This window comes from Apodemus sylvaticus, chromosome 6, assembly GCF_947179515.1.
Source record: "Apodemus sylvaticus chromosome 6, mApoSyl1.1, whole genome shotgun sequence".
Classification (NCBI taxonomy): domain Eukaryota; kingdom Metazoa; phylum Chordata; class Mammalia; order Rodentia; family Muridae; genus Apodemus; species Apodemus sylvaticus.
Genome location: NC_067477.1, coordinates 37,012,859 through 37,038,735, shown reverse-complemented (window position 1 = coordinate 37,038,735; position 25,877 = coordinate 37,012,859). Strand labels below are relative to the sequence as shown.

The window sequence follows — 25,877 nt, the reverse complement described above, 5'->3', positions numbered from 1 at the left end:
CGCTCTATTAGTCTGTTCTATGAATGGCTCCTACTTCTTTGGAGAAGGCTTCTGTAGAGGAAAGACTATGTAGACAAGCTGGAAAGGGGGCAGCTCTGATCTCTAGCTGGCTTTGTCTTCTGAGATGAAGGGCTCCTTGACAGTTTTAAGAGAAAGATAGCAGCCTGGAGGATCTCAATCTTTTAGAACATGTACAGAGGTAGCAGCTAGGACTTCCATATCCGTCTACAGCTTTCAGGACAGGATTGTAGAATGAAGGATGTCAGGTGGGCCATGGATATGAATAAAACCTTGAGCCTTAGTTTCTTTCTACAAGTAGAATGGTTGACTCTAAAGACAATCTTTATATGCACCATTTAACCTTAGAATAGAAATACAACTTGGCAAGTGCCAGTGGTATGGTGCTGCAGTTAGTGGTAGTTAACCTTCCAGAAGAGGTAAGCCTGGGCCCTCAGGCATGTAACAGAGGTGTGGCTGTACTTCTTCCTCAGCTGACTCAGGTCTTGGGAACTTCTTACGATGCCAGCCCTGCCAGTCCTGCCAGTAATCAGATATGATGTCTCCTACTGCACAACCTCTAAGCAAAAACAATTTCAAGTGGCGTTCAACTGAAGTAATGGAAGGCTGGTGTAATATATATCATTTCCCACCATCCTTTCTTAGGGAGATTTAGCTGTCTGTGACACTTTCTGTTTTATGTGCTGATTTTAACTTCATCTCTCAATAAGATGTGACTCCAGTGTCCATAATAGCTGTATCCATTTTCTCAATTTTCTGTGATTTAGTCAGATGACAAGACCACATAGTGCTAAATCAGGAATCCTAGATTGTTAGTCTCCTAGACAGGAAAGAGGTCAGAAATAAACACTCTGCTATGAGCAGTCAGAGAGAGAGGATGTCTTTTTGGAGTCTATGTTTTGGACAGGCTGTAGGAAGAAGCTGCTTCTCAGTTACCCTCTGTGGTGTATAGTAATCCTCTTCTGAATCCAAACCGAGCCGTCCTGAAACACACAAGAATGGCAGTCATTACCCCAAGGGCGTTCCCCCAGGAGGATGGTCTGTAACTCTGAATTTACATTCCTGAACAGAGGCTACTTGATATGTTTAGTGCTCAAAGATTGACACCATGGTAAGTGCCTGGGGAGAGTGGGGGGAACAGGCTTCACCTACCATATTCACCACAGCCCCAAGAGTAGACTTCCTTGTTTCGTGTCAGAACTACCACATGATTATCCCCACAGGAGACCTGCTCCACTGGATTGCTGAGGAAGAAGTTCAGCTGCATGGGTTCTAGCACTTCAGGGCCAGAAACCTTGTCCACTCCCATGCAGCCATAATAATCTGATCCAAAGGCATAGAGCTGCCCCTCATCTGCAAGGGAAAGAGCAGCATCACAGAAAGGGATTACTAAGGGGACCGAATGCAAGAAGAGTATTGTAATGAACAGTCTAAACAGTTATAAGATTATTATGCTTAATGACCTTCACATTTTCCTGGAGCCTTCCCTGTTTTATAGACAGAAATACCAACAGTGGGACTGGAGAGACAGCTGGCGATTAAGAATATGGACTGCTGCTCCTAACTGTAAACACAGTTTCAGGGAAATCTGAGCACCTGTCCTGGCCTCCATAATTAGTATAACACTCACGTGTACAAACCCACACTCAGATACACACATATCCATAAAATTAAAAAAATAATTCCAAGGAATTATAAAGTAATGATAAAATCAAAACGAGGAGTGACTCTCGATCAGCTTTTGTGACATACAAAGCCTGCAGAGGTAGTGCGATGGTTTTCTCCCCAACGCAGGACGCGCAGTGGCCTCCCTGCCTCAGGTCTGCTGTTAGTCGCCGTTTCTCCTTGCTCATCACACTTTCCACACAGTAGGAAACTGGGAAGGTTCTTTTGATTGTCTTAGTTCTGGGAATTAAACTTACGGTCTTACTTGCTCTAGTGTGCTATCACTGAGCTGTTCTCCCCAAGTCCGGGAAGATTGTTATTAATGAGCATATTTTTTTTTGGTAGTTGTTTGCTATAAAATATTAACTGACATTGCATTATGTCCCAAATTAAATGTACTCAAGACACTTTTTATTAGTGGCTTACCTGTCACACAAACAGTGAAATCATCACCACATGACACTTGGTGGATAGCTTTTCCTTGTAACTTTTCCACGTGCTTTGGCTGTCGATAGGAAGCTTTGTCTCCATGTCCTAGCTGACCATGAAGTTTAGTGCCCCCTTGCATGTTCTGTTAAAAAAGAGATCTTGTGAAGTTTAACGTTTCATACTAAAAGCTAACCTTTAATATTCTACTTCTGAAGAAAAACAGTAAGAAAAAAATAGCAATTTAAAGACAAAAGTGGGTAAAGACTAAACTTTAAAAAATTTTTTTTTGAGAATAAGGTCTCACTACACACTGCTAGCTGTTCTGAAACTCTCTGTAGAGAAAGGCTGGGTGATCTGCCTGTCTCTGCCTTTCGAGGGCTGGGACAGCACTATGTCTCACTAAGGGAAAGCATTTGAATGATTAATATAAACCCCCACCTATATGTAAAGAAGATTTTCAAGCACATCCAGATTCGCATCCATCAGGCCTCAGGTCACATGCCAAATTTTGTCTTATCTTACGTGAGGTGAACTGTGGGTGATGATGAACAGCTCGTTAAAGTATAATCTGGTTGCTTTCTGCTCTAATTTGGTTTCTGTTGCTGTGATAAATACCATGACTACAAACACCTTGGAGAGGAAAGAGCTTATGGTTTACAGTCTATCGGCAGAGGACTCCAAAGCAGGAGTTCAAGTCAGGAACTCAAGCAGAAGCCACCAGTGCTTACTGGGTGCTCCTTAGGGATTGCTCAGCTTGCTTTCTTGTAGCACCCAAGACCACTGCCCAGAGGTGGCACCAGCCACAGTGAGCTGCGCCCCCATCATTCATCAACCAAGAAAATGCCCCACAATGTGCCAATCTGATGGAGGCGGTTCCTTAACTGAGAGGTTCCCTATGTGCTGTGTCAAGTAAGTTGACAAACACTAGCAGAACATTTTCTAAATAAGTATAATCTCTTAAAAACGACATGTACTATAAGTTTTATAAATTTTGGTCAGCTTCCTTAAAACACAGAACAGCTATAAGGAATATAGCTATATCAAAAAGAAAACAAAACTGGGGGGAGGGGCAGCAATAAAAGAGAGAATTTGGTTCCATCAAGGAAGCAAGCCCCGGCTGTTCTGTTTTCTTGGTTGGTCTCTCTTGAAGGTAAGCATCTTGAAGGGAGAGTGTTGGTGGGGGTGGAAAGGACTGGACTACATTTAAGGTTGCTGTTTACCTGTCTGAAGTCTAAGTCACTTTGCTGCAGTAGCTGACCTGCCTGTCTGAGTTCCTCTGAGGCCAGAATCTGCATCTCTGGCAGTTATCACCTCAGCATGAAACAGCAGGGATTAAGTAAAGGATTAACTGCTAGGGCCTTTCCCCTCTAGTCCAGATGCCTTGTCAGGGGGCAGGGGGAGGGCTGGAGCAATAAACTTCTATTGAATCAGGAGAAGAGTCTTGCTTGCAAAAGGAAAAACTTTTACATGAGCAAATATGGATAAACTCACACAAATTCATGTGTAAATTCATGCTTACACATTCATATGTATCCATTCAATCCAGTTGGGTCCAGCTACTTATCTCACAATTACACACTTACACCCACACACATCCACACTTACACATGCATACGGAGCAAAGGACCAAGGGCAGTGCAGAAAGAACTCACTTATTCTGGATGAAAAATGAGCTTCAATCTTTACCTCACAGAGAAAGAAAAAGCTTCTATCCTTTTATTGCTAAATGAATTAAACTTAAGTCTATAAGAAGAAAGCTTTGTCCTCTTTAGTAAGACTAAACCTGTCTTACTATTAAGAAAAGACTTATTTTGTCCCGTGGTAAGGATAAGTCTGCCCGCCCCTTCTTTGCCTCTGCATTCTGCACATTGCTCTTTTCTTTCTTAAGTTGTCTTATAATTCCTAAGTTATTCCACTTTGCATTCTCCTAATCTTGCTCTCTCCTCTGCTCTGATGTAACAAACCTTGCTCCCAATGCTATGTATGCCTTCCAATACAATGTTTCCTAGTCTTTGGTACCTTTCTAGAATAGATCACATGGTTTATCCAAGCATTCCCCCCCCCCCACTCTTTTTTTTTGTTTTGTTTTACAAAAATTCACTAGATGTTTGAACATAAATTTAAATCATAAGTTGAGTAAGAAGTTTACAACACAGAGTGTTTACATGTATATCTATTAAAAATAATTATCTGGTTAAACATTCATTACCTGTCACTAACTCAACAGGTTCATTGAAAATGAAAAGCCATAATTTTTGTGGCTAAGTTATTAGTGAAGTTTTGTATAGATAAACCCAGTCAGTATTTTCTCTTCTGTCCTTGCACCTATAGGAAATCCTTAGTTCCCTTTTGTATGACCTTTTGTTAATTGTTTTACAACTTCTTGAAATGTGCTCCAAGCTGTAGATGCCAGCTTGCTATCTCAGAAGCATTTGCACTTGATTGCTGTAAACACAAATAGACTAGCAGAGTTCTCATTGCAGTTTTGACATCAGAAAGGACTTAATGGCAATCCTATTATAAAAGAGCTTAATAATTACTGTTATAATGTTAGGAATTCTTTTCTTTTTTTAAAGATTTATTTATGTATGTGAGTACACTGTAACTATCTTCAGACACATCAGAAGAAGGCATCAGATCCCATTACAGATGGTTGTGAGCTGCCATGTGGTTGCTGGGAGTTGAACTCAGGACCTCTGGAAGAGCTCTTAACTGCTGAGCCATCTCTCCTGCCCAATTTTAGGAATTCTTTTTTTTTGTTTTTTTTTTGTTTTTTTTTTTTTTGTTTTTCGAGACAGGGTTTCTCTGTGTAGCCCTGGCTATCCTGGAACTCACTCTGTAGACTAGGCTGGCCTCGAACTCAGAAATCTGCCTACCTCTGCCTCCCAAATGCTGAGATTAAAGGCGTGCGCCACCACCGCCCAGCAGAATTTTAGGAAATCTTATAGGATCATCATTAAGAATTAAAAAATCATCAATTTGTCTTTATAGCATCACTATAAAACAGTACATTTTTGTTGTTCTGCAGAGGTCTGCTCAGAAGGGTGGGCTAATTCCTAGTGATTGTTATATATATTTAATAATAACAGGAAAAGCATATTATTAGCAGGAATCTTTCCTAAAATGAGATCTTCTCAGCCTTGCCTAGAGAGGCAAAGCTGTCATTAACTTTGACAGTCTATGGTGGAACCGCCTCAGGAAGATCACCTCCTAGTTTTCAGCTTCTCCTTGCTGGCTCCAGGCAGAAGTGCTAAGAACAGTCCTCATAGCTTTGTAACCGTTTCTTAGTGATAGCAATTCTTTCCATGTACTCACTCAAATATAAGCCCTTTAATAAACAGTTGTAAGGCATTACTTTCATTCTATTTCTGATAGCTTCCTTCAGAATAATTCTTTAGGGAATAAGGTTTTAGGAAATAACTGCAGGTCATCATTGTGACAGAGGCCAAATCACCTTTAAAAAAAAGATCCACAATTACTCATTGTCTATTCTCATATAATGAGGTAAAGTAGGGGATAAGACAAATACTTGCACCTATGAAAAAAGCTGAAGCCACTGAAATAGAAGAGCTTCCTCAGACGGTAGAGTGAGGCTGGTAGCCTGAAATGCACCTACAGAGGCACAGCAATCAAACTGGAAGCCAAGTGACAACAGAACTTAAAGGGAACAGTCAATTAATGATGCTAGCTAGGTAGTTGAGCGGTCAACCAGGACTGCAAGAGGTGTTTGTTTATTTTATCAGTTTATAGGTCACTGGTTGAAGAGCCATGCTAGCTGAGTGGCAAGGACGGACTGTACTGTAGGAGAGTGAGGAGAGCTGCAGATCTGGAAAAGGCAGAAAGCACGTTGGTGGTGCACACCTATAACCCCAGCCCTTCAGAAGACAACAGCAGCAAAGTCTTAGCACTTTGTTTACAGATGAGGGCTTAGCATTTCCTGACATGGCATGTGTCTCACTCACTGACAAAGCTTCACAGACACTAGCTGCTCTCATCTCATGGAAACAGAGCACAAGTACCTGGCACATCTGAAATCATCTACTTGTCCACGACAGCTAGCCCAGTCTTCTGAACCCAGACCCAAAATTCTCACATTTTCTTTCCCTTTCCCATTCTTTCATCCAAAACCATTCCCAGGTGTCTGCCATGTCTGGAATGGAGCTGCAGGAGTGACCTACAAAGTCCACAGGTGCTTTCCCAGGAACATGTTCTATCACCTCATGCCACACAAGGACAGCTAACAGGATGCCCACACAGCAGGACCCAGAAACAGCAGGGCCTGGAGCCCACTCTACTCACCACCCAGGTGTATAGTTCCTTCTCCACGGTGACCACAGCAAAGTGGGTGTTCCCCGCACACACCTGTCGAGCACTACAGCCACTCTTGATGACGTCCAATTTCTGAGGTGTGGATTTTCCACCACCCCAAACATAGACTTCACTGGTTCGTGATGTTACCACAGCAATGGGTGCTTCAGTCACAGTGCTTGACCTGCCAGCATCCCCAAACAAAGGTACATTTAACATAAAGATGGTTTCAAAGAAGACTGGGAATGGAGCTAAGTGCTTGCCTAGTGCATCAGAAGCCTTGGGCTTGATCCCTGAGGCCACATAACAAAAGCAGGATGGGCTAAGTAAATCCCCGCCTCTACTCTCAGAAAAACTGCCAGTGTGGGCATAGAAAGTATGTTCTTTCGATCCTCTCTTAAAACAGGCTTACCCAAGCCCACTTGAGATAGTTAATCACAGCTCAGCCAGACCAGATTCCAGCCAGTTCCTAACAGCTCCACTTTTCAACAATCATGGTAGTAACATCCACTTTATTGTTTAGAGGAAATGATGGCTTTCTTTTTTTCTTCAGAAAAGACTATCTGGGGGCTAGAAAGATGGCTTAGAGACCGAAAGAACTGATTGCTTTTCCAGAGGACCCAGGTTTGAGTCTCAGCACCTAGCAGCAGCTCAAACTCCAGTTCTAGGGAATTCTTCTGGCCTCCATGGAGACCAGACCCACACATATACAGACACACATGCTGGTGAAACAGTCATACACTTAAAAAAAAAATAACAAAGCAACAAAAATACTCGGTAGGGGCTGGAGATGGCTCAGCAGTGCAGAGTGTGCATTTGCGGTAGACGCCTCCCAGTAACCCTGCCAGGTGGTCCACAAGTGTTTGCAAATGCAGCTCTAGAGGGTCCAAGGTACCTGCATGCACACAAGGCACAAACGAGCCTTAAAAATAATAAAGAAACCGGGCAGTGGTGGCACACGCCTCTAATCCCAGCACTCTGGGAGGCAGAGGCAGGTGGATTTCTGAGTTCGAGGCCAGCCTGGTCTCTGTTACAGAGTGAGTTCCAGGACAGCCAGGGCTATACAGAGAAATCCTGTCTCAAAAACAAAAAACAAAAAAACAAAAAAACAAAAACAAAATCCAAAAACAAACAAACAAACAAAAGGACTGACTATCTGGCATTTAAGCTGATGTGGGCTCCTAGACTGGCACCACAGACTGAGATCAAATCACACACATGCACAGACTCAAGTAAGCCTCCCAGACTGGAAACTGAAGATACACAGTATTTCCACAGTCTCTTGAGCATTACCTTGGTCTCTTTGTAGGTGCATTGAGCAGAGTGACTTTTTCTTCCATCTCTCTACCAAAAGAAAAATAAAGTTACATGAGTAAAATACCAGGTACATTGCAACCATGCCCCTTTAATCCATTTTATAAACTAAATTCTTATAAACATGACAATTGTATAGGAAAGCAACTCAAAAAACTGAGTTGCACAGGCCTGACATTGTATGGCTTGTTAAACACAGGGGCATGGGGCTTTGCTTTGTACGTATGAGAAATGACCTGGATTGGAACAGGGAGCCTTGAGAGTCTCTGCCGCACATGATAGACGTCTCCATCTGACCTGGCCACTGACTGACAAACGCAGTATCTCCTATCCTGGGCTTTCTGCCAAGCCAGCTTTTCTTTCTGATGTCCCTATTTGTGTAACTGACAATACTCCTTCATTCTTTCCCAATCAACTTCAGTCATCTCTGACTTTCTTCTCTCCCTTTCACTGTGATATTTTTAAAGAGTCCTCATAGACAGTATCTTTATAAAATTTTTTCTCTCTCTTCCCTCCCTCTGTATGTGTCTGTGTAAGTGTCTCGGCCCAGCTTTGAACTTGTGGTCGCCTGCCTTTGCCTTCCAGGTTCAGGGATTATAGTCATACACCATTACACTCAATCACCGTGCTTATTCTGCTACTTCTCCTGCCCAATCTTATCGCCTCGGTTCTGCACAGCTTCGCTTCCCGTCTGCCTCATAAACACAGTAGTGTCTTCCCACCAGCCTTGCTTCCAAACATCCCAATCAGTCCTCCCGTCCTAGGCCAGCCTGAGGACCATACAAGTTCTACTGTGTAAATTCTACGGGCAGCCCTCTCATCACATAAACTGTCCTCTACATACAAATAGTCCTGGTGTACTCTTTTTCTTAAGATATATCTTAGTGTGTGTGTGTATGCACATGAGCACAGGTGCTAGCAGAGGCCAGGGGTCAGATTCCCAGAGCTAGGTGCCTGTGAGTGGCCTGGAGTGAGTGCTGAAACTGAACCTAGATCCTGTGAAGGCACTGAGTGCTTCTCTCTCTAGCCCGTGAACTCTCTTTTGAATTAAGCTTGGCATTCAAGCATCCTGATCCTTCTTTCTTTTCTTTATAACCCATATTCTAGCCAGGCTCATCATTCTGAATAAATCTATGAATTACTACAGTATCTTACAGGCATCAATAATTTTTGAAAGCTCTTAAGGCAGTTTGGCCAGGTCTAGAACCACTAAAGTTGTGTTTCCAGAGTATTGTACACAACTCTCTGTATCTATGCTTTTCATTCTATTATTCTTCTCTGTCTAGAGTATGGCATCTTATATTTTACAATCAAAGTACAAAGTGCAAAATAAAAAATTCAATTAAAAATTAATTGAAAAATTTCAGTTAGAGATTAAAGCCACGGTTATATTGTTGAGAAATAAGATAGATAAAAAAATTAAATATGCTTAATGAGTCCCAAATGAGAATAGTGCCTGAATATGCATAGAACAAAAATAGAAGCTCTCAGGCTGTATCTGGGCATGACACGTAATTCTAGATATTAAAACACTGGTTATGAAGCAACAAGGCCTGGGGCACACTGCGGGGAGAGCTGGTCTCAGAGGATGTAGGAGCTGCTGGATGGTGGGGAAGAGAGCTGAGCAGGGCTGCCCTCTGGACATGGCGTGGCTGCTGCTCTGTCATAAATTCCCCAAGGTTACAGCTTCCTGTGCAAGAGCAAGTCAACAGGATCAGTTAGCATCCCACAGGCAGTATCAATTAAGACTCAATGGGTTATAAAAAGGTGAGCCAACATGCCGGTGGGAGGGGAAATGGTCAGGGCTTGTGGGGATGGGAGAGGAGGAGTGTGGGGTGAATATGATCAGGATATTTTAGAAATATAATAAAACAGAGGGGGATGGAGGGGCGGCTTGGTGGTTAAGAGCACTGGGCTCTTACAGGAGCCAGGGCTTCGGTTCCTGCGTCCATAGGGCAGCTCACAACCACTGCTAACTCCCGTCAGAGGGCAGTAGTTGCCCTCTTCTGGTCTCTTTGGGCACCAGGTATGTATGTGGTACATACATACATACATTCAAGCAAGACGTACATATAAAATAAAATTAAAAAATTAATTTTAAGAAAATAAACAAGTAGAAACCAAACAAAAATAGTTATGGAACAGAAATTTCAATATACCCCAAAGTATGGAACAATTAGAAGAAAATATGGAAAAAAAGCTTTAGGATTGAACTAGACATGTCAGAACAAAGAACAGGCACTGAGAGCAAAGTTAAAACATGGGAGACATCACAGGACAAAGCTTCTGTGCAGCCTGGGGAACAATACTGTGAAGAAGCAGCAGAGAATATGGACAGGAGCCAATTTCCCGAACACAGGAAGAACCTGAATGCCTCGATTAAAAGAAAATAAACCTAACTTTGTTTTTTTTTGTTTTTTTTTTGATTTGGTTTTTTCCAGACAGGGTTTCTCTGTATAGCCCTGGCTGTCCTGGAGCTCACTCTGTAGACCAGGCTGGCCTCGAACTCAGAAATCTGCCTGCCTCTGCCTCCCAGAGTGCCGGGATTAGAGGCATGTGCCACTACTGCCTGGCCTAACTTTGTTTTAAAATGGTGATTTGAACAGACTCTGCTCAAAGATAAAACAAACAAACAAACAAACAAACAAAAAACCAGGCAAGTATATAGCAAATGTTCAACATCACCATCAGCTGGGAAAGCACATCAAAGCCAGGAGGCTCTTCTTGCCCCAATTACAAGGCTATCACTAAGAAGGCTAAAAAGGAACACTTACTGGCAAGGATGTGGAGAGACAGGAACTTATACACATTGGTGGTGATATAAAATAGCATGTCATGGAGGTTCCTCAAAAAACTAATTATAGGCTGATTTATGCCTATAATCTCAGTGCTAGAGAAGCTAAGGCAGGAGGATGGCAAGTTTGATGTCAGCCTGGGTTATAGAGAAAGGTCTTGTCTCAAACAAAACAAAACAACATAACATAACACACCCCAAGTTCCTAAATGCAAATCTAAGTATAATGCCTAAACTGTAGAACTAAAACCTGCATAGATGTGAAGGAACAGAGAGCTCTTGGGTCCTATCAGGACAAACCCAGAATAGTTAAGAGGTGACAGCAACGAGGTACCCTTAAGCAATGAGAGCAGAGCGCTGGGGAGAGAGACAGTGCCCTTCCTTGGGTACTCTCAACCATCTATGGATGAAGTGATTTCTTTGTGGATTACCTCCTACGTTTCCTGAGAAGGGGGAGATCCAGAAGTTCATCTGCAGTGGGTCTCTGCTCAGGATCCTAAACAGCAAAAAAGATTAGTTTTCTTTTAAAGTGAATGGGCAAAAAAAAAAAAAAAGTGAATGGGCAATATGGGAACCAATTTAAAAATAAATTCTTTTTATTTTAATTATATTTATAATTATATATATTTATAATTATACATTAATTATTATTATAAAGTATAATATAAATATAAATGTATAATTATAAAAATACATTTATATTTATAATTAAAATTATAATTTCTAAGAATGAGAAGTCAGAATGCTTATATGTCCTATTCCCTAGACATGACAGGGGAATGCACCATGAACTCTCTATACTATGGCTGCTGAACAAGCCCAGCATAACGACCTCACCAGTTGCCATGCCAGTGGGGACTGGAAATTATGCATGGCCCCAGCCCTAGATGAAGAGCTACAAGCAGTCAATGGCTGCTGAAGAAGGAAGAACCCATTTCCTCCACGAACGACCTCCCACATGTTGTTCAGACCCCAGCAGTCATCCCTAGACACACATACATACAAGAAAAGACTGTTGGTTTTTCACGAACAGGAGTAACATACAGTTGCGAGCCACCATGTGGGTGCCGGGACTGAACCTGGGTCCTCTGGAAAAGCACGTGGTGCTCCTAACTGCTGAGCCAGCCCTCAAGCCCCAATACTATCTTTTTTTTTTGATTCTGGTTTTTTGAAGACAGGGTTTCTCTGTGTAGCCCTGGCTGTCCTGGAACTCACTCTTGTAGACCAGGCTGGCCTCGAACTCAGAAATCCACCAGTCTCTGCCTCCCAGAGTGCTGGGATTAAAGGCGTGCGCCACCACCACCCGGCTTTTTTTTTTCTCTCCCAATACTATCTTTACATAATGAGGAGCAATACAGTCTTCCTTTTCTTCTAGAGCCTGGACTCTGTAGGTTATATGTGAAAATATATATGAGTATATTTATAGGTGTATATAGATGTAACAATAATAATTAAAAAAGAAATCAAGAATTGGGGAAGAGGGATGTGGGAGGAGTTTGAGGGGGAAGAAAGAGAGACAGGAGTAATGTAGTTGGTATCCCTGTATAAAATTCTCAAAAAGAAAAAAAAACTTCAATAAAAATATTAATTCCTTGCCAGTATGGTGGAACACTTTTAACCTCAGTGTTCCTGAGGCAGAGGCAGATGAGTCTTTGTGATTCAAGGCCAACCTGATCCGCACAGCAAGTTCCTGGCCAGTTAAGGGTACATAATAAGATTTTGTCTCACAAAACATATTTTTTCTTACATTGCATTTCATCTTTAATGTTTCATCGTTAATGTTTTATCCTTAATGTTTATTGTGATGTCCCTTGCTATTACAGACACTGCACATGAATGAAGGTTTGTACAGTATGTCTTCCACATCAGTTCAGTCAAGGCATCAACTCTCAAAGCCTAACACATAAGCGCCTAGTCACCTGGGGCCCTCGTAGAGAGGTCTCTGGGTTTTCCAGGAGACCCTGCAGTAGGAGTAGCCCAGAAACCATCCTTTTCCTCTTGAGGTCCCTGGCAAATCTGATGCCAGAGGCATTGTGCCCATACCATCAGAAACACTAGAGCGGAACACAAGGTTAAGAAACTGGTTGCTCGGGCTGGAGAGACGGCTCAGCGGTTAAGAGCACTGACTGCTCTTCCGGTCCTGAGGTCCTGAGTTCCTGAGTTCAAATCCCAGCAACCACATGGTGGCTCACAACCATCCTTAACGAGATCTGATGCCCTCTTCTGGTGTGTCTGAAGACAGCTACAGTGTACTTACATATAATAATAAATAAATCTTTAAAAAAAAAAGAAAAGAACAGAAACTGGTTGCTCTTCTAGAGGTTCGTCCCTGGCACCCACGTGGCAGGCAGCTCATAACTGTCTGTGACTCCTGATCCAGGGGATTCAACACCCTCATGCATACATACATGCAGTCAAATCATCAATGTATATAAAAGTAGTTAAAAAAAGAAACTTTGATAGAACTATATATTTTTTATGTTAAGAATTTATTATACCTGACTATAGTTTTATAAAACCAGTTATCCTCCTACAAGATGTGACGGTCTGTATCTATAGTCTCAGCACTCAGGAAGCTCATGGCAAGTTCAAGGCCAAGCCTGAGCTGTGACAAACCTTGTAAAAAGACAAAAGCCCAAAACTTGACCATAAAAAAAACAAACAAACAAACAAAAAACCAAAAAGGAACACAGTGGTTAAGAGCACAGGCTGTTCTTCCAGAGGACCTGGACTCAATTCCCAGCACCTACATGGCGGCTCACAACTGTCTATAACTTCAGTTCCAGGGGATCTGATTCCCTCACACAGGCATACATGCAGGCAAAATACCAATGCACATAATAAATAAATATTTTTAAAATGATGAAAAATAGAATAAGAGTTTGCTTGCTAAAGCACACAAGTATCATAAATTACCAATGTTTATCCTGAAACAAGCTTGAGGAGATAGACATGGTTTTGTGTGCTTCATATCTATGTCATACCCCAAACTCTGAGGCTAGACAGATGAATAAATACATCAGGCCTACCTGGTCGAGGCATGAGTGTACCAACTGGATCAGTTCCAAAGAATACTGACTAGAGTCAACTTCCATGGCCCGGATTCCCTGCACGATCTTCACACATAGGTTGAGTGGGTTCTAGAAGAAAAGGAGGACTACATTGTTCCTGGTTATACGAAGATAGCATTATTGGGCTGGAGGAGTGGCTCAGTAGTTAAAGAACATCAAGGGCTTTTCTAGAGAACCCAGGTTCAATCCCCAGCACCTACAGGGTGATTCACAATTATATGTTACTCCTATTCTGGAGGATCCAACACTGTCTTCTGACTTCTGCAGACACCAGGCACTCGTGTGGCACACAGTCAAACATGCAGGCAAAATACCCTTATAAATAAAGTAATTAACAATTAAAACAAAAAGACAGCATTATCTCTACCAAGCAGGGGCCTGAGGTATCTGTGACTATTCAGAGAAGTGGCTGTGTCAGCTGATTCCAAAGAAGGACCATCAGTGTGTGTCAGGAAGGGGGGTGCTACTGTTAGATGGGATGAAGGGAACCCCAAGACAGAGATCACAACTAGGACAGTGTAGCCAACCATGGGGCTCCTGGAATACATTATAATCTCACATTTCAGCTGAATCTCAAGAAAAATAAAAGCATAGCCAGGTATAAAAGTCTAGGGAAGCAGAGGCGTGATGATCAGGAGTTGAAGTTCATCCCTGGGTAAACGGTGAATAGGCCAGCATGCTTTACATGAGACCCTGCCCATCTCTCACAAAAAGAAGCATGATTAAGCATGCTTGGTTCCCCCAATTCTCTTGCTAACTAATTTGCTTCCAGCAAAAAAAATTCACAAAGTATCTTAAAATGAGAGGTAGTTAACAGCAGTGTAACATAAGCACCACCATCTTATTAAGGAACTACTGTAAACTAGACAGGCATATTACATGTATCTTATCTTTATAAACATAATATAATGAAGTTATTAGCATCCTTAATTTGTACACAAGAAAAATGGGGCTCAGAAATACAAAACAACTTGCTCTAAATCACAGGTAGTAAAAACAAGACAACAACAAAAAACAAGGCATCAGTTGGGTGGTGGTGGCACAGGTCTTTAATCCCAGCACTGGAGAGGCAGACAGGTCTAAGTTTGAGGTCAGCCTGATCTATAGAGTGAGTTCTAGGGCAGTCAGAGCTACATAGAGAAACCCTATCTCAAAAACCAAAACCAAACTAAACCAAAACAACAACAAAACACCTCCCCAACACCCCCAAATGCAAGGTATCACAGCATCTAAAGCCTGTCTTCTCCACAAGCTGTTTTTCTTACTCCACTATTTAGGAGAATTAGAGGCATACCAATTCGGAAAAGAAACGGCTCAAAACAGACGGGTGAGTCCCCATTACCCTACATTCCCTTTCCCTACATGCAGCATCAGAAAACCTCCACAGGGAGTCAGGCGTCATTCTCAGGTGAGAGTGAGGAAACGGGATCCCAGAAATGATGTGTCTACATTCTTACACCTGGCCACGGGAATCTGCTCCAAAGTGTAGCCAATGGAATGTAGCCAAGGGCAGCATCTAGGAGCTTGTTAGAAACACAGAGCATGGCCCATCCATCCCACCTGACCTGATCCAACAAAATCTGCATTTTAACAAGATGCCCAAGTAATTCTGAATGCAAATTAAACTTTCAGAAACAGCTTTATGTTTTTTTACTTTAGGCTTTAAAGAAGAGAAAAGAAAGATTTAAAGATCTGCTGTCCATAAAAACAAAGGGGCTAGCAAGATGGCTCAGAGGTGAAGAGCACTGACTGCTCTTCTGAAGGTCCTGAGTTCAAATCCCAGCAACCACATGGTGGCTCACAACTATCTGTAATGATATCTGACGCCTTCTTCTGGAGTGTCTGAAGACAGCTACAGTGTACTTACACATAATAAAATAAATAAATATTTAAAAAAAACCCAACAAAACCAAACCAAAACCAAAGACAGTTTTTACTTAGGAAGTATGTGATGTTTCAAAATACGTTGATAGGTGTGACACATAATAGCCTCAGCTTAAAAACAAAACAAAACAGATGCAACTAAACTATAAGAAATGAAACAGCTTCTAAGCTGAAGCATCCCAGGGATGACTCTACTGCAGTCCTTCCTAATGCTGCGACCCTTTAATACAGTGCCTCATGCAGGGTGACCCACTTCATAACTGCAATTTGACTACTGTTATGAATTGTAGTGTAAATACTTGCTATGTAGGATATCTGATATTTGACCCCTGTGAAAAGGTCATTAGATGACCAAAAGAGTCTCAACCCACAGGTTGAGAGCTATTGCTCTGGAGACTTTTAAAATTATAGTCAACAAATTCAAGCACAGTGCTCCAACTGCTTGCTTATGTTCATTTCAACAGAGGAATTCAAGTTGCAGAAAAATCTGGTCTATGGCATTTTAATAACATTCAATAACCCAGGGTCTTTTCTACAGGCCATTCATTCATTCATTCATTCATTTTTACTACAGGGAATTTCTGTTCAGGAAATCAGAATTTCAGGAACAACTGAAGTTGATTCACTTCAACACATACCGCATTGCAAAGGGGACAATACACAACTTACTGTAGCATCAAATGTTCTTTTCAGAGTAAGCAGTTCAAAAATGACACAGCCAACTGCCCAGATATCAGACTTGAAGTTGTACTTTACTCCCTGGCAGAGCTCTGGAGACATATAATATGGAGTGCCCACAAGCTAAACGACAGAAACAACAAAAAATACAGAATTAATTTCTTTTCTCAGGTAACTATATAACCATTTCAACAGGTAAATTAAGAGTTAAAGGAATTAGTGCTAACAATCACAAAACACTCACTAGCAGGTTGCAAAAGTGAGATGATGCTAACTCAAGGTCTCAAGTGGAACTGAGGGTTCAGCTCTGTGGGTAGAGGTGCCAGTCCTGCACAGCAGGACAAACAGTATTCTTAGCAAATCTCCTGGGCCACTTACTAAAGGGCAACTTTCAGGAAAGCACTATGGATAACTTGGAAGACTAAAGCTCATTTGTTCAGGCCTCATACAGACTTTATACAATCAAAGTCTACACTAGACTTCAAACAGGTAAGAGACTGTGACAGTTAATCTTGCTGGACAACTTCATCACATTTGGAATCACCTAAAACCCAAGCAGCAGGGCACACCTGTGAGGAATGTTTCTTGATTGGGTCATCTGACACGGAAGCACCCACCCTACATCCAGATCATTTCAGATCCAAAGACCCACCCAAAGTGTGAGCCACACTGTCTAGTGGCAGCCCACAATAAAGGGAAGTTTTACTTTTTGCCTGTTTGCCCTCATCTTGCAGGCAAGTTCATTTATCTTACTCCGGAAGTATGATACTCACTTCATTGGTATTGGAATCTACCTTTTCAGGACTCCAACACAGACCAGAGACCAACTGAGACATCCAGTCTTGAGGCCTTTCATTTAGGAGATAGTCACCACTGAGCTGGCTGAACCACAGCCTGGACATCACTCTAACAAGTCTCCTTTTAATATAGAGCCACCTATTAGCTCTGACCTGACAGAGCACCTTGGCTAATACAGAGACACACTTAAACGTTTACTGATTTGGGGTGAGGAGGACTCAATGCTCAGTCAAGTCCTTTATCAGAGAGGACTGGAGTTTGGAAACCAGCACCCACATCAGGCAGCTCACAAATGCCTGCACCTCAAGTTCAAGGGATCCAATGGCTACTTGTGGCTTATACAGGTATACAGTTGCGCGCGCGCGCGCACACACACACACACACACACACACACACAATAAATCTTAAAAAAAAAAGTTTACCAGTGGGTAAAAGCTAAATATAGGTAGTGAGATATGGCAACTGAATAAAGGAGTTAAAGGGAAATAATGAAACTGATATTCATGAAACCAATATATTAAGAATGGGCCTGGAGAGATGGCTCAGTGGTTAAGAGCACTAACCACTCTTCTAGAGGACCTGGGTTCAATTCCCAGCACGTGTATGACAAAAATAACGATTGTTTATAACTCCAGTCTCTGTGGATCTGACACCATCTGGGGTGACACCTGCTTCTGGCAAAACACCCATATACATGAACAACAAAATCCAATGCAGCAAAAATGGGCTCGGAGCTAGGCACAGTGGTACACACCTGTAAACCCAGCACTTGGGAGATGGGAGCAGGTCAATGGCTAGATCAAGATCAAGATCTTGGCTACATAGAGGGTGTGAGGCCCTGCTTCAAAAAAACCTACAAGAATGGTCTTTAAAAGTTGGACATAGTGGCACACACTGTAATCCTACCACTGAGGCAGGAGGATGCCTGGTCAAGGCTTACCTGGGCCACACAGATGTCACTACCTCAAAAAAGAACACAAAGGTATGAAAATAAAAATGTTTTGTATATTAACTATACCACTTCCAAGAGAACACAGATATCTTCAGTTAGCAAAGCACAAATGTCAAAGGCTTAAATGGCATTTAAACATTTTTTGTTTCTTTTTTTTATTGCATTTAACTAGCTAAAAGTTAACAGTCAAATCTTGGTTTTACCAGAAAAAAATCCATAAGGAATTGGTCATTACTATACAAACACCGAGTTCCTGAAACAGATACTCTCAAGTCTGGATGGCTACACTGTTTGCAGGCATGTCTGGATATCAGAAAACATTAGGACAAAGTTAATTGTATTAATTTACATTTCCATGTTCTTTTAAGGGCAGAGCACTATAAAATTAGAGATGAAATTCTTAGGTTTTAATGCTAAGGATAAGATCACTGTCCTAGGGGCTGGAGAGATGGCTCAGAGGTTAAGAGCACTGACTGCTCTTCCAGAGGTCCTGAGTTCAATTCCCAGCAACCACATGGTGGCTCACAGCCATCTGTAATGAGATCTGATGCCCTCTTCTGGTGTGTCTGAAGACAGCAACAGTGTACTCATACATAAAAATAAATAAATCTTAAAAAAAAAAAAAAAAAAAAAAGATCACTGTCCTAAAGGCCATCTTAGGTCTGCTTTTCAATTAATGATCTTTTTAAAATCAGGTAGGATGCTCAGCTGCTAACGGCACTTGCTGCCAAGCCTGAGAACCTAAGCTTGATCCCGGGATCCACTTGGCAGAAAGTGTCGTGACTCCCACAAGTCTTCCTATAACCTCCATGTGCACCATGTGTACTCATACAAAACAAACCCATTAGGGAGCTGCAGAGATGGCTCTGTGGCTTAGAGTCCTTATAGCTCATGCAGAGGACCCAGGTGTGGTTCCTAGCACCCATATTAGTTCACAAACTGCCTATAACCCCAATATCCTCTTCTAATCTCTGTGGGCACCTCCACTCATATGGTGCATATACGCGTATGCAGGTACATGTATGAACATATATTTTAAAAAACTTCAAAAAAAGTTAAAGATAAAGACTGTACTCACTGTCTCAGCCATAGAGTACTCAGAATTAAGTTTCTTTGCTAGGCCATAGTCTCCAAGCTTTATCAGATTTGCCTTGGTCAGAAAAATATTTAATGTCTTTATATCTCTGAAAAAGAAAATATAATATAGTAAGCCCCTGTAACAATGAACTAACCGCCCCACCTCCTGGGATCTGAACAGAATAAAAATAAAGTGCTTAGCACCTCTTGGTTTCTGTCACAGGGTTGTAAATGCCCCGCAAACAGTGCTCACCACCAGTTTAATGCTAGAGAAGGGGCTTAGAAAGGAAGGGCAGAGAACTATCTTCACTCTCTTTAGGGCTTCCCAGCAAAGGAGGTCACTGGGGAGGAGTCAGAGGATAGGATGGTGCTCCAGAGAGCCATTTCCTAGAAGGTTCGCTGCTTTTCAGTTACCAGGTAGACCCTGAATTACATACCTTAACACAGAGTTTACGTCATAGTTTCAAATGATCTGTTATGACACAAGAGACTGCATGGCTCAGAAACAACATATAAGGCTGTTTCAATTATCTAAATAAAGCTGTTGGCCCCTTTCCTAAAGATGAATTGATCATATATAACACAATCTCCGTCTGGCTCACACTGTGGCTTCTTTTATTACAAAATGTAAAGAAACCAGAAGAGAATATTTCTTTACTTTTAAAAAGGAAGTAGCAGCCATGCAATATAGGCAGACACTCAGTAGCTTTAAAGAAATACAGTCTGTACTGTCTAACTAGACAGACAAATGACTAAAAGAAACTCTGATATAGTATAACCAGCTGCCAGCAATGGTCACTTGCTTAGGAAGAGTGTAAGGTGAAAGGGTTCGTAGAATGGTTTTCTTCTATTGCAAGACATGAATGGTAACCTTTCTCCCCCAAATTTTTATCAAATAAAGACTTGGAAAAATCATATAAAATGAATAGATTTGTATTTAAATAAAAATAAAATTTCAATACTAACAATTGCCAATACTTTCCCTCAGAGAAAACATTTACTGTTTCTCCCTTCACAGCACCTTCTGGACTTCATTGATAATCAATGAAAGCAACTCTAAGGTACGTCTAAAAGACATAACTAAGAACTTAGTCACCTAGACACTGAGGAGCTTCTTCCTAGATCACAAACCTAGGTTAAGCTCAGAGATCACAGAGACCATCCTTTCCTCACTCCTTCTGCCTCACTATCAACGAGGAAACCCTGACATGAAGATGCTAACGGAGGTCCTTAGGTTAGAACTGCATTGGATGTGAAGACTCCAATCCACAAGTTTCTTTTCAGACATTACCTATGGAGGATCCCAGCTTTATGAATACAGCTCACTGCTGAAACAATCTGAAAAAGGTACCACACCACCATCTGTAGATTCAAAATGTTATATTTGGATTAGAAACAAAAACCCCATTTAAATAAACACACACACACATACACACCAAAGAAGCTGCAACCAGAGGTTGCAACTCAGCATAACTTGATAGCCCTTGCTTGTAGGTTGAGTAGGCAAAGAAAAGTATTAAGGGTAAAAAGAAAACACGGGTCATCTAAAAGAGTTCCAAGATCATTACATACAGTATGGTAAAGCAGACTTGTGAAAAGGACCCCAGGAAAAATGCAAAGGTACAGAAAACTGGGCATACCAGTATGCAGTAATAGAACCAGGAAAGAAAGCCCATAGAGAATCATGGAGTGGAGGTAAAACGGTTAGGAAGCAGCTATAGACCGCCTCCTTGTTAGAGGTTTCCTTTCTCATGAATATCGCTCAGAGCCTGGAAGGAGTCTGAACAAAAGGAAAAAAACACTCTTCATTGTTGGAAGAGTAAAGACAGAACCAGAATGCAGAATTAAACATAATCTAGCTTCCTGCCACACATAACAATTACCTCTTCTTCGAACAACTTGTCCTTCTGACGAAGGATTTTGTCATAGAGGTTCCCTCCTACAATTGAACAAAACACAGGTTGAGTTGCTCAATGGAGACAAACGCTTGGGTGCTGTATTAATAGGGTTCTAACAGTTGACATCAGGAAATGAAGGGTTCTGCTTCCTTTCCAAAGGAAATCATTTCTTCCCTCTTGTGTTTTTTATATAGACAAAATTCTTATCATCTTCCTGTCAGAAATATCTGTCACAAGTCCCCTCCCATTCAAGATACTCAGTACAGACATTCAATAGCCTGAGGGCGAGATCCCTCACGTGTCTTTAGGGAGGCAGCTTCAAAGCCAGAGTGAGCTCTTCTCTAGACTCAGTATTTTCTTAGCAATTTTGTCAATGTGACTACTAGAACCTGGAGATTACACCTATGATGCACTGGTTTAAAAATACAGTGTTTATAAATAACTTTTCCTTTGTACTAAAAAGGCTTCCTAAAATCTAGGGTCTACTCCTAGATGATTTTAAGTTATTATTACTTTTACTCATTTCTTCCTGTAAAATAAGTATAAATTTCATCTTATTTCCTACCTACTAATCCAATTTATAAATACATTTTTACAATTCTCCTCCCCTGCAATTCAATAATGAAGTGTGAAAAAAATGTATCATTTGTTCTAGTACCTCTTAACCCAAAAGGAAGTGAATTATGTAAGGCCCCTGCTACTTTAAAAATTACTTGTGGGGCTAGAGAGATGGCTCAGCTGTTAAGAACACTGGCTGTTCTTCCAGAGGATCTGGGTTCAATTCCCAGCACCCAGCAGCTCACAACTGTCTGTGACTTCAGTTCCAGGGGATCCGACACCCTCACACAGATATACATGCAGTCAAAACACCAATGCACATAAAAAATAATAATAAATCTTTTAAAAAGTTGTATATTTAGGGTTGTTCAGAACCAGAGCTAACCATGAAGCAACAGTGCATATGAATAAGCCAGGACCTCCTCAATGTGCGGCTGAGAACAGGATGAGGAGCTTATTCCATGTTTAATAAGGCTGGCAGATAATAAGCCTGTTATCAAACACTTGCTTCATATAAAGAACTCACTTAATAAAACCTTAGAATCAATAAATTCATTTAAGATGAGGCAAGTAAGGCACAAGGCTGTTTCCCCGCAAGGTTAGAGGGCAACTGATCCCAGGATGTGAGGTCAGTTAGAATTTAGTTTTTTTCAACAAGGCAGAACTGCTATCTATCTATCTATCTATCTATCTATCTATCTATCTATCTATCTATCTATATCTATATCTATATCTATATCTATATCTATATCTATATCTATCTATCTATATCTAAAATAAATGTGTCTAAGCAATCAGAAACCAGAAAAATAAGGTCACACTATACGGCTTTTCTCATTTACTTATGATCTTTAGAGCATTTATAAGTAGAATAGCATTAGCTAAAGTTAATGCAAATAAGTATCCCATATAAGATTTCATTAAACATCACACCATGTAGCACTGTGCTATTATGTCTAAAATAGTGAGCTGTCATTCCATGAGGAAAACCCTGAAAAACATATACAAAACACAACTGAAGAAATGATTTGCAGAGCCAGGAGTGGTGGCTGACACCTGTAATCTCAGCCCTAGAGAGACAGAAGCAGGACTGCTATCAGTTTAAGGCTAATCTGGGTTATGCAAGCCTGAGATGTATCGAGACTCACAAAAACCAAGTAACAGAAACCAGAAAGAACCTATCCCCCACCATAAAACTCAGTAACTTGGAGATGGTTGGAACTCTACCTATAAGAAAGAATGATGGAGGAAACTCTCCCCATACTCTGAACATCATCACACAACTGTCTAAGATCTCAGCCATTTCTCCAGAAATCCATTCTTATCATTCCAGGTCCTTCTTATACTCCTCTCCCTCGCAGTGAGAACGCCACGCCGTGGAGTCCTGCTTACCATTACAGTACTCCAGCTCGATCAGCAGGGTCGTGTTGTCCATGAAGTGATTGTAGTAGGCAATGATGTTGTCGTGCTGCAGCAGTGCCAGGATGACAATCTCATTCAGGGCATCACGACGCTCCTTCTCAGAAAGCCGGGTCAAGTCAACTTCCTTCCACACCACCAGTGAGTCATCCTACAACACAGGAGCAGGAGCAGTGTGTTTCCCTCTCGCCTGGCAGTACATGGATCCAAACCCAACCTGTGAGCCTAGAAAGAAAACCTCCTACAGGGGCAAAGGATGACTCTTTACCCCTTTTACCATACTTTTTTGCACAGTTGCTATGATTTGCTAAACCCAGGGGAGACACGCTCGAAGGTGGTATTTCCGGCTTGGAAAGACGGTTAAGCGTTTAAGAGAGTATGCTGCCTTTGCAGAGGACCAGAGTTTGATCACCAGTGTCCACTTTCGGCAGCTCACAATGCCTATGGCTTTAGCTCTGGGAGGCCCTGGGTGGGATCCAATGCTCCTGACCTCTGAAAGGACCACCACTCACTTACACATACCCACATAAAGACAGTGAATTAAAAATGAAACTAAATCTTTTAAAAATATATAGTGTTATTTGATGGCTACTAATATGGATTAGTGGGTAAAGGTGCGTACTGTCAAACCTGAGAACTTGAGTTTGAGCCCCAAGAACCTGTACAGTGAAAGAACTGACTTCCACACACATGCACAGAATAAAACATACAGAAAAAAATCAAAACATTACTTTGTTGCTACCCTTAATTTGTACTCTATCAGTTCCAGGTACTAATATTAGATGAGACCTGATCTCAGGGATTCTATTAAGGGGTGCTAGGGTCCCTAGTCAGAATGGGGCGTGGGGCAGAGCTGGCATTTGAGAAAGAGAAGTGCACAGTAGCGTCTCCAGCTAACATCAGGGCCTGATAAAATGCAAGTATTAAACCTGCCTTATTTCATAAACTTCATGATTTCATTTACTCTTTGTGAATAAGACTCCCCCCGCCTGCACATACACACACACCCTGCTTCTCCTAACCCCCCGCATGCACACACACACACACCCTGCTTCTCCTAACCCCCCGCATGAACACACACACACCCTGCTTCTCCTAACCCACCCCCCCACCCCCCCACCCCCGCATGCACACACACACCCACACACCCTGCTTCTCCTAACCCGCATCAGCTGCAGTCCCTTCCATGCAGACCGACCTAACCTTTACCCCACTTTGGGATACTTCTCGTTCTTTAGCTACTGCTTTGTAGCCCACCAGCACCCACAGTAACATTCCTTTAGAATACCTCAGCAAGGCCTTTCAAACGTTCTTTTGGAAAACTTGAATCTTTTTTACCATACATGTAAATGTGACTCGGACTTCGGAAGCTAGTAATCAAGTTTAACATGACATATAAGACAGAGATAGGGAACTGGTGCTCCTGGTTAAACCTTGGGTGAGTGAGCCACCTAACTATATTGACTTAAATGCCAGAAAATAATAGTGATGCTCTCCTCTGGGCACAAATAAGAACACATACTACTATAAATGACAATGTCCACTAATGGGTTGCTGGAATAGAAACGAACACAGAGATATTTCCTTGCAACTATTTTTCTTCCGTTTTTCATAGATATATGCTGGGGGCTGGAGGTATGGCTCAGCGGTAGATCGCCTTCTGAGCACTGGCAAAGCCTGTTTTATCCCCAGCACAAAGTGCCGGCTGGGAGCAGGCGCCAGAATTGCAGGTGCATGAATCACCTTCTGCAGCCTCAGTAAGTTCTCATTAAATGTTTACCCTAAAGCTAGAACTTTAAGGCTGTGGCAATTAAACCCAAGTTATGGTTCATTTTTGGAGGTAGAATCATTACTACAGGGTTTTAAATCAGAATATATTCTTAATTTTGGAGTCAGTAATTCATGGGTCTCTCTCCATTGTGACCTTATGCAAGAAGGTGGGAAAAATGACTTAGCTTCCTTGGGTTCTCAAAGAAAGGCGTCCTTGTTTCCCCAGAACCAACTACACCAATAACATATTTGTCTTATTACAATCACTGAAGGAAAAAGAAGAAGAAAACAAAGAAACAAACAAACGAACAAAAAACAAGACACAGAGATCTTTCTGGTGACCAAAGAAATCCTCCGAGTGATCACTTATGGGGGGAAAAAAACCAAAAAAACAAAACCTACAGAGCTAGCAGTGTGTTGTAACTGCCAGTGTGGCTATTTGGATGTACACACCGATTTCCCCATCCCGCTGCTGAGTTGAACAGCTATAGGGAAGGAAGTAAGCTTTTATAGACTGTTCTCAAAGTGCAAGAAAGCCTTTATAGACTGTTTCCAATGTGCAAAGCACCTTCGTTTGGACCTCAAAAAACCTTTAAAAAAAGGAAAGGTTTTTTTTTTGTTTGTTTGTTTGTTTGTTTGTTTTGCGGGGGCGGGGGTAAGTTATCGCTAAACTAAATTTCAAAAGACCGCTCAGTTCGCCCAGTGACAGCGGCGATGAAACCAATTTCCTAGAGCAGGTGAAGCGAAAGCACGGTGGGGCCCCTGAGACCTAATCCCCGGCGTACGGCTGAACATAGAGGGCTGGGGGCAAGCAGGACTGGAAAGCGGGGCCGGGAAGGAGGGCGCAGGGAGGCCCGGCGGCGGCCGGAGCCGGGGGCCGCTACCTCGGTGCGGCGGTACAGCGTGGCCTCCCCAAAGGCACCGCGGCCCAGGACGCGGATGGGGATGTAGTGCAGCTCCTCCTGCTCCGCCGCACCGCCGGCTCGCGGCCCCGGGCTAGCGCTGGGCCCCGGGCCCGAGTCCCCGCCACCCCCGGACTCGCTTCCGAAGTCCGAGTTGATGGAATCGCAGTGTCGCTCGTACTCGCCCAGCACCGACATGGCGGAGGTCGCAGCTCGGCTGGAGCCGCCTGCGTATCCACGACGAGCAGCCCCGGCCGCTTAGCGCCTCACTAGCCTCAGACGCCAGTCAGCGGCTTACGCGGCCCCGCGGCCCAGTGAGCTTCCATGGTGGCGCCTGCCCCC

The 25,877-nt window shown here is 42.2% G+C and overlaps 1 protein-coding gene across 2 annotated transcripts in view; it reads right to left on the bottom strand.

Annotated features, from left to right (window-relative positions):
• Nek9 (NIMA related kinase 9) overlaps nucleotides 1–25,877 on the bottom strand; it is a 40,604-nt gene extending 14,727 nt beyond the window's left edge. Inside the window, exons 1-13 of one of the 2 annotated variants that reach the window (XM_052185396.1) lie at nucleotides 25,518–25,877; nucleotides 22,837–23,014; nucleotides 20,872–20,927; nucleotides 20,280–20,350; nucleotides 18,990–19,095; nucleotides 16,153–16,284; nucleotides 13,558–13,668; nucleotides 10,960–11,024; nucleotides 7,714–7,764; nucleotides 6,412–6,604; nucleotides 2,110–2,254; nucleotides 1,171–1,371; nucleotides 955–1,001 (exon numbers count right to left, since the gene is read on the bottom strand). In XM_052185396.1, coding sequence (XP_052041356.1) covers nucleotides 955–1,001; nucleotides 1,171–1,371; nucleotides 2,110–2,254; nucleotides 6,412–6,604; nucleotides 7,714–7,764; nucleotides 10,960–11,024; nucleotides 13,558–13,668; nucleotides 16,153–16,284; nucleotides 18,990–19,095; nucleotides 20,280–20,350; nucleotides 20,872–20,927; nucleotides 22,837–23,014; nucleotides 25,518–25,733 — 1,572 coding nt within the window. In that variant the 5' untranslated portion in view covers nucleotides 25,734–25,877. The remainder of the gene's footprint in view (nucleotides 1–954; nucleotides 1,002–1,170; nucleotides 1,372–2,109; nucleotides 2,255–6,411; nucleotides 6,605–7,713; nucleotides 7,765–10,959; nucleotides 11,025–13,557; nucleotides 13,669–16,152; nucleotides 16,285–18,989; nucleotides 19,096–20,279; nucleotides 20,351–20,871; nucleotides 20,928–22,836; nucleotides 23,015–25,517) is intronic. The other variant, XM_052185397.1, reaches the window with a different exon arrangement.